The sequence below is a fragment of the Onychostruthus taczanowskii genome, unplaced genomic scaffold, assembly GCF_017590055.1.
Source record: "Onychostruthus taczanowskii isolate IOZ18803 unplaced genomic scaffold, ASM1759005v1 scaffold62, whole genome shotgun sequence".
Classification (NCBI taxonomy): domain Eukaryota; kingdom Metazoa; phylum Chordata; class Aves; order Passeriformes; family Passeridae; genus Onychostruthus; species Onychostruthus taczanowskii.
This window is the reverse complement of record NW_024503901.1, coordinates 3593440-3607202: the sequence shown is the minus strand read 5'-3', so window position 1 is coordinate 3607202 and position 13763 is coordinate 3593440. Positions and strand designations below refer to the sequence as shown.

The 13763-nt window shown below is 35.8% G+C and overlaps 1 protein-coding gene across 1 annotated transcript in view; it reads left to right on the top strand.

Annotated features, from left to right (window-relative positions):
• Window positions 1-13763, top strand: part of MYCBP2 (MYC binding protein 2) — a 172002-nt gene that overhangs the window by 25796 nt on the left and 132443 nt on the right. The window contains 5 exon segments of the mRNA XM_041419961.1: window positions 6004-6219; window positions 10998-11151; window positions 12400-12596; window positions 12817-13059; window positions 13337-13408. Of these exon segments, the coding sequence (XP_041275895.1) occupies window positions 6004-6219; window positions 10998-11151; window positions 12400-12596; window positions 12817-13059; window positions 13337-13408 (882 nt within the window).

Here is a 13763-nt window from a genome sequence, read left to right as displayed (position 1 = left end):
AAGATAAAACCAATTTCATGTCTTGAGGTTATGAAACTGACAAAGTGGGGTGGTTTTGTTTATTGGTTTTTCTGTAGTTGTTTTTTTGTGGGAGGGATTTTTTGGTTTTGGGTTTTTTTTTAATGTACTTTTCAATGTATCCCAATGCTTATCCTGGCAGAATCAGCACAGTGATTATTTTTGCACTGGAATGTCTGAAAATGGATGTATCTATTGTCAGGAAAATGTGAGCTTCCATTTGGAAGCTTTAAAATAGAGCAGATTGAAAAGTCTTTCACTACTGGACATTCTGAGCAGTAGAGTTTATGTGCATCAGTTTATTTTTATGAGAAATGGGGTCTTTTAGTCTGAACAGAGATGGAAGCTTTCTCTTAATATACTTAGTAGAGGCAGAGAGGGCCTTAAATCAAGAATAAGATGAAGGAACCCAAAAATTTGTTATTTATATCCTGTGCTTACTAAAAATGATTGTGTAATGGAAGAGGAGAGAACTTTAGAAGAGAAGTAATTGTTGAGCAACTGGAAGAAAATTATTTCCACCATTTAAGCATTAAATGTTAGAACATTTTAGGTATAAAACTAATCGGAGTTTAAACAGCTCAGTAGTTTGACCCTTGTTCTGTTTCTAAGCTGGGTCGTGGTATGATCACTGGGCTTTGAACTATCACTAATTTCTGAGTTTGTGGTTTAATTTCTATTTTTAAATGGAGGTATAAAAGTTTTTTATGTGGTGCAGTCTATTTCGGCTTTAGAAATTCACTGCTGACATAAGTGACTTTTGCATAGAAAACAAATATCTGATTGTTAGGCATGGATATAGCACTTCGGATTCCAGTCCCTACGTGCCTCCTCCCCACTTTTTTTTCCTTTTGGCAAAGAATATCGCCAGAAAAGGCCGTGTAACTTTTCCCAACTCTACGAATATTGCTGCTAACCCCTCCTTCCCTCTTCAGACACCCTGGATATTTTTCCCCTTTGCTATTAATACATGCAAGTGCTGCTTAGGACACTTGGATTGAGAGAGACTTACACAGAAAACTACAGTTCACCATATTCTGTTTTCATAATGCTATTTGAAGAATACTGAAAAATTGGAGTCCACCAAACACAGCTTGTACTGGAAATGATTGGTATCTACCTGTTCATGTAGAAGTTTTAAGCTATGACTTTTTTAGCTTTTTACAAATGGGAGTAATAAAACTTTAAGGGGGAGGTTTATGTAGCAGAAAAATTCATTGTAAGCTAATGAATAGATGTATAAAACAGATTGACCGGGATGAATATTGTCTCATTAGAAACACATGTAGGTTCTCAAATAATTTGGCATTGTTTTCAGTGGCTTTTGTATTATTTGGTCTTTCAACCTCAAGAGGGCATCCCTTTCTAAGAGATCTTTTGACTGTCTGAAAAATAATTGGGTGAGCTTCTCTTCTCAGTGTTACACATGGATTAGATCAGATGGTTATTATAACCTGACCCATCTTTAACAGCAGATTAACTTTCCTCTCTTAGATTATTGTTTATTTCCATCATATTTAAGAATAAACCATTACCACAGTCATCTGATTCAAGAGGAAGAAAACAAATAGAAAATAAGCTGTGTATGGGTTTCATCTTTAGGGAAAACAGTTTCTTTAGGTGTGAGACGTGTAAAGGTTTTTCCCCACTTCTTTCCTTGAGTGTACTGGAACATTACGAAAGGCTAACTGAGAAGAGCAGTTAGGTTGCCCTTATCTTTTGAACCAAACCTGTGCTGTTTACCCTCTCCTGCATAATTCATTCTTCCAGTTAGCAGGGACTGTATGTCTACAAGGACAAGCCAGGCATCAGGGTGTGAGCATCTGCACTTTGATCTCTCCCTCATAAGAGTCTTACCTTTCCGAAAATAAAAAGTAACACACAAGAAAGAAAATCTTCACATATTAGAACTGTCTTCGCCAATGGTGGGTGTTTAAGTTTTGCAATGTATGTTTCACCACGTATCTTCATTTGATAAAGGTGCATATTTAATTTTTGGTGACAGCAAATCAAACAGCAAAGATGAAGGTTCAGAACATTCCACTGTGTTACAGCTCATATGAAAACTGCTGAATCAAACAGCATAATTCTCTTTTCCAGTCTGTAAGCTCTCTTCTTTTTGACAGTGGTGGCAATTTAATTTTCCAAGAAACCACGTGCTTTGGGAGCAAAGCTAGTATAGAAACTATCATCTCATCTTCTGTGTAGGCACTTTGGAAGCTGAGTTTGTAGTCAAATTTAATGAGCGTTTTGGATTGCAATATTCCAGCAGCCATTAAGAATTGGACATTCAGAGGCAGAGAAAGTGATTGCTGCTCTTCACCTTATTCACAAGTGTCATGTGAATCTCAGTACCCTTAACACCATGAAAACAAGCTGTAAGGCATTGTTTCTTTCTGAAATAATTTATCCTATAGCTCAAGAGCAGTCTGTTTGGATTATTAATAATTCTAGATCTGTGCAAAATTAATAAATTTCTTTAGTGAGTTCTTAGAAGTTGATTAACATTTTGGTTTAATGTTCTGCTGTTTTTCTTGGCAATGTAGATGTATTTTATGCCAACATGAAATGCAGTATCATTAAGAGAAATTTAAGTTAAAGTAGACTTTATTAGTTTGATAAAAGAACTACTAAGTGAGGTTCTGTAGGTACAGGTGTTGGTTAGATTTTCTTACTGATCTATTCTACCTCAAAATCTGTGAGTCTGCAGCAAAATTGTACAGGTGTATCATGAGTCTCATAATATTGGGGAAGTTTTTCCGACTGTGTAGAGGTATTGATTGGCTGCAGAAAAGTAAACTTTCAAGTGATGGTAGAATGAACTTAAATACCAGTTTTCTGACTTGCTCAGTGTATCTGACCTTCGTGAAGTTAGGAATCTGGAAAGGAAGAGCACTTGTTTCGTGTGGAAGGAAATCCTGATGTCCGTTTTGAACGGTTGAAGAAAAGAAAAAACAACCAAAAAAGCTGCTCACTGAATGAGCATTTGCATTAGAGGGGCAGAAAGTTTTACTGGTTTTTTTTGTTGTTGTTGTTGTCAGCTCTGTTCTTGCCTTATGTGAAGGAAATCTAAGAAGGTGATGTTTGTACAACCTGCTTATATATGTCAACTTTTGAACAGATGTTTCTTTTGAAGACCTAGCAGATATTACAGATAGTTAAATCCCTTAGACTTCAGAAATCCATCACAAATCACATCAGTGTTTTTTACCTTATGACGAAGTTTCTGGAGAATGTTGTGCTGTACTGAAGTCTCAGTAGGCAATTAGTGTATGCAAGTATTGTTCATGCACTGTTGTAGAAAAGTAAAATATTGAACACAGAATAGTTAAAGTACTTACTGGTTAATAGTTGTAAAGTATTGAAAATAAGAAGTTTATTTCTGAAAATTAGTCAGTCTGTTATTAATAGGCAAGAAAACATACATTGATTTTTATCTAGCACAGTAATGTCTAAAATTACCTGTGCTTGTTTAACTGTTTGGCCAGTCTGTTTCAAATGAGACTATATGAGCTACAGAACTTAGGCTCTTGTGGATCAAAGACTTAGCTGAGCTGACAAGAAAGAATTGGAATGGAAACTCTCAGAAGTTACAATTACCATATGTGATATTAACTAGGTGAATGAACTTTCAGATAAATGTCTGGAGCCTCGTCCTGTAACTGTCAATGAAAACTTTAGTAAACTAAGTTTACTGAGGAGTTTAATCTGTGCCATTCAACGGAGCTAGCTTTAAAGCTGAAAGTTTGTACTATGTGTTTGCCTTAACAGGAGCTGCAAAAACTTTTGGGGTAATGTGTATGGATACTTGATGAACAGAAGAGTTACATCTTTATAACAATTCAGTTTTCTGGTGTCAAACTTCAAAGTATGTGGGAGCTCATTATCAAGGGGGTCAATCCAAATTTATTTTGATTCAGTTTGATACTGGAAGAACATATGAGGTTGTGCCTTGGGTTATTGCACTGATTAATGTTGTGGGATTTCTAGCAAGAGCTTTACTATTTCAAAGATACTAATATTGAACAAGGACTAAACTTTGCTGTCTTTCAGTTCTTAATGGCAGAAGTTGTGTTGAGCTAAAGAAAAAAACCTGCCAAACTTGAGTATGTGTGTAGGGAACTTTTTCCAGCTTTTTCTTTTCTCTACTTCATTATCTTTATATTTTTGTGCTTACTGCTACCACTGATGCAGGTGAGAAAAATTAACACTCAATGTGTTTGATAAAATAGGTTGCATACTAAAGCATTGTTTCTTAATGTTCTAGCTTGCAGTAACTTTAGCAATAATGGAAAGGAAGGATAGGCAAATAGCTACCAGTACAGCCAGAATGATATTACAGTCAAAAACAGGGAATATATGTGAACAATGAAATATTTTCAAGTAATTTTGAATTTTTTTGTTTATGTTTTGTAATGTATGGTGTTAAAAGGTCTATCGTAGAGTCTTGTGTTATTTCTGGTATTAATAAAAATGTATGTGCAGATAGAAGTCTTTTTGATGTAGAAAATTGTGGCAACCGTACTGTAGAAAAACAAATCACCTTATTAAAATATAACCCAATTCACTGATTCTCAAATTCCTTTTACCTCTCCTCTGCTAGTTTAATGTTCTCCTTCCCATCACTGCTCTCAATGATCTGCTTCAAATCACTGTAGTATAATTTACTGTGTAATTTCATGCCAGATGAATGTGGCAAGGCACAGTATTAATACCCTATCAATAAAACAAAACAAAAAAAAAAGACAAAAAGCCTCGACTCTCACTGTGCCCTTCCTCTGCCTATCCCTCAAGAATATGAGAGAGAAACCAAAAATGGCCTTGTGAAGTTAGTCATGACCCTGAGTCTGTCTGGCCCAATAATCCCCCTAATTTTGCCTTGCATGGTCAAGCGAATTTGTCCTGCATTCTTAACCCGGCCCTTCTCTCCTTGCATGGTCTTTGTGCCATCTGTCTACAACAAGCTCTTACAGAGAATTGCTTCTTCCCATATGCCTGGAATCCAGTTTTCAAAGCCTGTGCTGATACCAGCCTGGTCTTTGCTTGTACGCAACCAAATGGAAAGTGTAACCCTGCTTAGGAATTAATTGTTGTGGAGTTTTGTTTTTAAAAGTCAGTCATACCTCCTTTCCCATTTTACTGTTTCAGACTGGGAAAGTACAGGGCAGATTTTTAAAAAATGGTTTCTCTTATTATTTTTCCAAGTTTAGTGACAGCCTCATGAAGGCTTCTTTGTGTCTTGGCCAAGGCTGATAATAATACATCAGTAGTAGGCTCCGAGGTGGGCCGTGGTAGTGGTAGTTATTCAGAACAATTTCCCAGCTCATACTTTGTGGCTCAGGGCTTCTGAAGACAGAATGGTGTCCTGTTAAGTCGTAGGCCTTGATTTCTTTATTTAGTAATTAGTCCATTAGATAATTATTCTCGAAACTATTAACTGCAGCATCCTCACAGGAGTTTTTAAACTTGTCATCAGTTTTCATCTTATGACAAAGTGAGGTTTTTTTAATTTCTAGTATATGTTTAACAAACATGTTAAATTTTTAGTATTTACCAGCAGGTTAAAACTAACAACTAGAATAACAAGGCATGAATTTAAAAATTCAGTTATAATTAAAACCTCCAAAACAGATTGCTGTTGAGGAGATAAAGCTTGATTCTTCTATTCTTACCACTGTGACACAGGTTTGGACCATTCTGTAGCCTGAGCTGCTGTCATTTTTAGTCCCACTGTTCTCATCAATGTTCGCATCAAGTTATGAGAGGTAGAGGCTAAAGCTAGACAGAATCTCTTGAAATGTCTTCCTCTTCTTCCTTTCTTCCCTGCCTGAAATAGAGCTGGTACTTCAGCAGGAAAGTTGTCTCCAGTTTGGAAATAATTTGGTCTGTCAAAATTGAGACTGTTGAGATTATTTATATTTAGCAAAGCTTGTAACTTTACTAGTAAACTAATAAACGAAAATTAAAACTGATCTTGTTTTTCAGACTGAAAGCCTAGAGAGTACAATAACCATACCAGATATCAGATTACATAGCAATCCTTCAGCTTTTAATGTTTACTGCAATGTCCGCCATTGTGTGTTGGAGTGGCAGAAGAAGGAAGCGTCTGTGTCTTTGGCCTCAAAGAACAGTGTCCAGAGTGGGGATTCAGACAGTGATGAAGAAGAGGAGCCCAAAGAGCCACCTATTAAACTTCCAAAGGCAAGTAACTGATACCACTTAAAGTATGCCATGTATGTCACCTGAGGTAGGTATGTTCTTTTTGGGGATTAAAGAACCGCAGTATAAGCCAGCTGCTTAGAACACTGCTGTAGTTTTATTTGTAGTCCATCTAGTCCAGAATCATTTGATGAATTAGGATGATCTGTGTACCTGCCCAAATTAAAGTCAGTTAAATGTCAGGTAAACACTCAAGTTGCACTCATTTTAAAGTGTTGGTACTTGAACACCTACAGCCTCAAAATCTGAACTGAAATTATGCAAATAAGGCAGCTCTTACGTCTCTGAGAGGCTACCAGCTCATAATGGTAAAGGGTGCTTTTTTTGCTTTATCCTTCAAAAAGAATAAGTCTTTCTAAAAATGGAAATAATTTGGTGGAATGGTTCCTCAGATGTTTTCCTGGGTATGCATGTAATTGCAGTAACAGTCAATTATTCTTTCCCTTTTTTGGCTTTACTGTCCTTGTAGTGGTACTGACAGCTCTAGATTCTAATGAATGTTGAGATTTTGATGCTGTGGTTGAACAGTTAGAGTGGGTTTTTTACTATTGACTGCTTCTATGCTTATAGTAGGATTAATGGTGGAAAGTCAGAAATAAAGGACTTACTGATTTTTTTCTTATTTTTTTTCAACTTGTTGGTTCACTTGTTTTTTACTGTGTATTACAAAGCTGTGTGTTTAGTTTCGTTCATTGCTACCTTATCAGTGCTATGGAATGTACTTTGTTTTGTTGTTCTTCTGAATCTGAAAAGCATATTCAGATTACCTTCCCTTGCATATATTTGGCCTAAAACTAATTAAAATGCTGAATTAAAAAAGGTGGTTACAGCACTGGTTATGTACAATATTTGAGTGGCTTAAAAATTAGGATTTTATAGATGATTGCATTTAGGTGTTCTCTGAGAGGCAGGGTTGGCACTCCAGAAAGTAATGGTGAATTGCAGAGAAGCATAACCAAGTCAGCCAACTGAAATGTCATGACTGATGATTGCAAAATATGTGGTTGCTGGAAATAAAGTCAGCATTGTTTATGAACTGCATCTGAGTACTTGTGGATTGTATCAAATGAATCAGCAAGTGCTTGTAAAGATGCTTAATTTTAAAGGCAGTGTAGCTACTAGCACTTATGGGGAATGGAATGACGTTTTAAAAAGATGTTGAAATTAAAAGAGGTTCCAAGAAGGGTGAGATTTATCAGTGATATGGACAGAAGACTTGCATGTGGAAACCAAAGCATTGGTATTGTGTTGGACAGTTAATTACAAAGATGGTGGCTTAGAAAAAACCATAGAGAAACTGTAGGTAACAAACTTCTCTCAAAATAGAAAATTGTTGAGATTTTTGTTGCGTTCAGTACAGCAAATACAAAATTGGTGAAAATCAGTATGTTTTCACACTGTTAATTTTTAATGAAGAGTCTACAAAATAGCAAATTTGAGAATTTTTGGTTCAAAAATATATTTAGATGCCTGTACAACCTCAGCATTTTTCGTAACTGTCTAGGTAATACAGGGTTGTTTAGGTCACTTGGAGGTAGCAATTTGAGTTGCATTCATGCTTTTGAAAATAGCATCTGCTTGGAATTGTCTCACATGTAGTAAAACTTCTATGGGCTGACTGTGTAAATGTCTTGGTATCCTGGATACAGGTGTCTGTCTCATGACAATGAACAATATTTTGTAGGGTTTAGTTTGTTAACTGCAAAGAAGAAAGTTATTATAAAGTTTCTAAGGTTTACAATATTTACAAGACAGATTTCTGATAGTAATTGTTAGTTTATTAAAAAGAATACTGATATATTTTGAGTTTGACAGTGAGGTGAAATATGAAAAAATAGTGTGGCTGGGGTTTGTGCTTTTAGAGATTCTCCAGAGTGTAGTCCTTGGTATGTTGGTGGTTTTTTGTTTAATTGAGAGTTAAGTTGAAAACATTCTACGTTTTTGTACCTTAAGGTGACTTCAAGTGTTCTATTGAAGTATTTTTCTTTCAGATCTTAAACTTGAGGAAGTCAGATTTGTTAGAGCCTTTAAGTAGAATGTATTTTGGAATCAGAAGTTATCCTATGCAATTTCTATAATAAGATTGAGAATAGTTGTTTTTAACATTGAGACAGACTTTGCTGCTTTTCAGATACTAGCACAACAAAAAATTTGTGTTTTGGTTGTGTTCAGATACTTTAGTAACTTGCTTTGATAGCTTTATATTTTTGGTTTTCAGGAAATACTTGCTTTTGTCTGATATACTTATTTGCTACCTTATTTATTTGTTTTCTTAGCTAATGATGAGGAATTCTGTCTACCTAAAATGGAGTAGGTTCAGTTCTGTTGGTAAGATTTGTAATTTGCAGAGTCAAGAAGAGGTATTTCCCACACCCTTCACCATCACCGCCTCCCCTCCCCATCAAGTTTTAAACTTAAGGCTGAGTAATGAATGATCCACAAAAGCCCTGTACTAAAAGGGACAAATACTGGATTAAAGTGATTAAGGGGGAATTAACTGACTTAAATACTCTTTGTTCCTGCACTGGCATACATTTTGTTAATAACCTTAAGCAAAAATTTAAATATTTAAGTTGTAACAAAAAATAAAAGACAATTACTTTTTTTAGAGACTGATTTTGCGCATTTTAAAATTCATTAGGAGAATGTTACCTTTGTAAATGTTCCTTCTTTTGTGTATGTATATAATATAAATCAATTCAGAGTAGTGTGTAGTTTTAATTACAGAAATGTGAGCACTGGGTATAATGCTCACAGTGAGAGGAAAGATAAAGGAAATAAAACAAGAGCACAAATAAGACTTCAAGATGAAATGGGAGGGGTTTTAGGAATTAGGAGTCACAATGTCAGCATCCAGGCTAGAATTTTGGGTACCTTTTGTTAAGCAGTCTTAAACTTTTGATCTGAAGTCTCAAAGGTGTTGCAAAGGGAATGCGAGAATGGTTGCACAGAGAGCATCAGTAAGAGCAGTCAGGCTGTGACACAGAAGCTGAGGCAGAGCAGTGCTTGTTTTGGCTCAAAAACTCTTCAGAGAGCAGTGAGAACAAGCTTAAGACATCTTAAAAAGAGCTGTTTGCTTATTCTGTCCTTCAGAGGACAATTGGGAGGAGAGAGGTAGACATACACACGCACACACGCACATATATATATATATATGTATGATATACATACATGAGATAATACAGTGAATGGACCTATTTTATAATACAGTGAATGGACCTATTTTATGAAGACTACCCAGTCTCTTATATTTAAATGATCTCAGATATTTGAAAACCAACCCAAAACCTATGCAGAATTGATAACATCCCAGCAGAACTCTCTCTTATTCCTACTGTAGTAAGTGGAAGTTTACCAAACATTTTCCACTGTGTTATGTTCTCTGCTTTCTATAGCTGCCTCTGTCAGCTCCTAGATGAGGTTTTCTGTCTGAAGATTATGAAGAATGAACTTAGTTTCTCTCAAAGACACTATAACTGAACAGGAAGGGCATTTCTAAAAATGTACTTACAATGTATTTTATTTTTTAACCTTAGGATGATATGGTGAAGTTTAGATCCTGGAAAAAACATCATGCCATTATTATGTTGACAGTTTTTTTCACTGTAGATTCCATGTATGTGTTATCCCCCTACTCCATTGCAGATGTGAAATGTAAGGTGTAATTAGTAGGAAAATTGCTGCTGTGCTTTGAGGACTTGACTTGGTTGTGTTTTTATCCTTCCTCCAAGAATAATATAGATGGTAAAATAGTTTCTGAAGGACGGGAATCAAGTTAAAGGTCAGCAAAGACAGGTAGAAGGCATCCAGTAGAATTTAGAGTTGACTGCCAGAATATATATGTTTTAAGCATGGGTGGCAGGTGCATTAATGATGTTATTCATTTTAACATTTCTCTCTTTTTCCTTAGATTTTACTCAGGGGTGAGTCTCTGTTAACCACTCTATGGTGACTCTACTCTTGAGCAAAACACATAGTGAAGTTTTTAAAATACAGCTGCTTATTTGTAGTCTGCGAACCCTCCTCTCTTTTCTTTCATCTTCATTATTACTAAATACATTGTTGGAGAAGGAGGTGCAAGGGAGCAGTCAGTGAAGAGAAGCATGACTGTAATCTCAGAATAGTCAGGAATTCTGAAAATGAAAGTTAGACATGGCTGTAACAGGGCTTTAAACATGTTCTGTTACTTGGCTTAATGCATGCCTTTTACGAGTACATATGGAGTTTTAGTGCCTAGCAATTAGTCCTTGTTTTTGTCACAATATAAATTTATTTTGTCACAATATAAAAAATAATCTCAGAGCCTTTGGAGGGGAAAGTTCTAGAGCTGCCAGTATCAGCTGTCAAATGTATTGTTATTCAGGATGTGAAGCCAGGTTGCAAGACCGTTCTAGTTTGCTGGCTCACATTAATGAGCAAGGAAAAAGAAGACTGTCAAATTATGAACTGGAGAGAAATTAGAAGGGCTCAGAGGTCCTGTTTGCCTTTTATGGTGCAAAAAATTTTAAGCTTCCTTATTCTTTTGAGAAACTTAGTCTGCTTAGATATGCACTTTTATGTAGTGGCTAACTTATGTGTAATATTTGCTGGTATAGTTGTATAGGTGGATTCTTGATTTTGATTCTGGTTTAACACTGTATTTTATATTGCAACTTTTTGAGTAATTGTCTTGTTCAGTGAATACTAGGATATACTTTTTTGATGAAGATCTAAAAATATTATATTGACATCTGTTCTGAAAAAAATCTGTACTTTTTTAGATCATTGAAGTTGGATTGTGTGAAGTCTTTGAATTGATAAAAGAGACAAGATTTTCCCATCCATCCTTGTGTCTCAGGAGCTTACAAGCCCTACTTAATGTGCTCCAAGGTCAGCAACCAGAAGGCCTGCAATCAGAGCCTCCTGAAGTCCTAGGTAATCTCATCTCTTACTGTATCTTTATTAACATACATCTGTTACTGTGTTGGACAGAAGAAAATGGTTCTTGGCAAGTACTTGTGAGATAGTAACATGCTTGTTCTCAACTGACTGACTATTCTGGCGTGTTAACTCCTTATGGTGCATGTATGCAGTACTTCCTCACTGAAACACAGTAATAAACATCACAGACTAACAAATTTTGTTTCACTTTCTTGCTGAAATATAAAATACTTGGTCTTACTGGAAATAATACAGTTTTAGGGTGAATTTCTCTTGTAATCTGCTGATGTGGTCTATAGCTTACATGTTTAATTTTGTATTTTTTGTGGAAGTGCTAAGCAGAGTGTCACAATTCTTGTTTTTATTTTCTCTGGCCATCCCAAAGCTTCCCGGAAAATTAATTTTCTTTTTAATGATATTGAAAATAGAAGTTAAACTTCTGATGCCTTTGAGAGCATGGTTGACTATATCCTTTACGTTAAAATCCCATTATCTTTTGTTGGTTTATAGAACTGCAGAGAAGTCTAGGCTGTAGCCTGAGTTGTTTAAAGACAATTTTAAAAAAGTCTTTAGACTTCATGTAATTTTTCGTGTTTTATGACAACAGTATTGCATGTCCGAAGATTATAATTTGCTACAGAAAACTTATTTGGTATTGATGCATGGAGTATTAAAAAGCTACAAAGACGAGTTTTTAATTACTGCCATAGTGATTAATTGTATCAGCTCTCAAAAATTAGATGGATTTCTGTTCACACCTGGATTGTTAGAGAAGTTCAGCCACCAAACAGTGTTTGGAAGGAGGCATATGATCAAAATAATTTTCAAGCCTTGATTTGAAATGCTTGTTTCTATGAAGTGGGCTGTGCTTCAACATGGCTAATGGTCATAAAGAGTAGATAAGCGATCTACACATCATCTCCGTGGTGGAGTAGGCTGAGTAGTGTCTACTATAGTAACACTTTCTGGCCCATTTCCAGATAATGTGTTCCACTGTGACAGAAGGACTTGTAGTTTTCTCTTCTTCAGCCATGGTGATTATCCAGACTTGATGTTTTCTGACTGAAAAGAAGAAAAGTTAAGGATAATTCATTTCAGATGCTTTTCTGTCTGGAATTAGCTCTGGACATAACAGCTGAGGAAAGATATAATGTATTTTCCTATTTTAATTTCCCATTGATAGTTAAATTGTTTTGTATGATTTTGTGACTGATCTGTGCAATGGCTGTGTTTTATCTACAGAATCCCTGTTCCAGCTGCTTTTGGAAATAACTGTCCGTAGCACGGGAATGAATGACAGTACAGGACAGTCCCTGACAGCACTTTCCTGCGCTTGCCTCTTCAGTTTGGTAGCTGCCTGGGGAGAGACAGGAAGGACATTGCAAGCAATCTCTGCAATTCTCACCAATAATGGCAGCCATGCTTGTCAGACTATTCAGGTCTTGCACTGAAACTTCTCTGTATCTGGGAATTTATGTAAATGGGTACTTCTCATGGGTTCTGAGAAGATGTGTTGTTTAATTGTTACCTTTTCCCCCCCTCACTATTTTTGAGATGAGTTGATATTTCTTTGTCGCTCTTGAATTGGAGTTAGAACAGAAAATACAACTTTTTGTAAAACTGTCATCTTTTTCACTCACTATTTCTTTTACTGTTTAGGTGCCAACCATTTTGAACTCTCTTCAGCGAAGTGTACAGGCAGTTCTGGTGGGCAAAATCCAAATCCAGGACTGGTTCAGTAATGGGATAAAGAAGGCAGCCTTGATGCACAAATGGCCATTGAAAGAAATATCTGTAGATGAAGATGACCAGTGCCTACTTCAGAGTGATGGTTTTTTCCTCTATCTCTTATGTAAAGATGGACTTTACAAAATTGGCTCTGGATATAGCGGGACAGTGAGGGTAATGTGTCTGCTTCTTGTCTGATGAGTGATACTTAGTATTTTAATTTAACTTCCGTGATGTCCTGTTTCCATGGATAATCTTACGTAGCTCACTGATAATCAGTTCTGTTACGGTTTGTGTAAATTTTTCTGATGATTTCTATGACAACTTGACAACATTTGGTTAGAATTTTCACTTTGCAGTGTGGTTGAACATACTGCTTAGATGGTAAATGATTATGTGTTAGGTTTTCATTCTGGTATTTGTTAAATGATTGAAGTTTTTTGCTTTTCAGGGCCATATATACAATTCTACATCTCGCATCAAAAACAGAAAAGAAAAAAAGTCTTGGTTAGGTTATGCTCAGGTAAGTGAATACTTAAAATATAAAATGTGCAGCCCTCCTCATCCCTCATAAGTAGTTTAAGTAGACCCTGGCTTAGAGTAAGCTTACATGGATATTTTATCGTTCCTTTGGCTTTCTTTATAAAACCCTAAGTTTTTGGTACTGGCTTCTAAATTATGGAGGATGATGATCTCATTGTCCTGGTGTGATTTTTAGTATACTCCTTTCCACACTTTTGAAGTGAAATTGTTCAATACAAATATGTGTTCTTTCATTGCAGTTACTGTGTTTGTGTAAACACAAACACATGAAATCTGGTTTTATTTAATGTAAAAGCAGATCACCAAAAGATACACTGTCACAAAACAAATGTGTG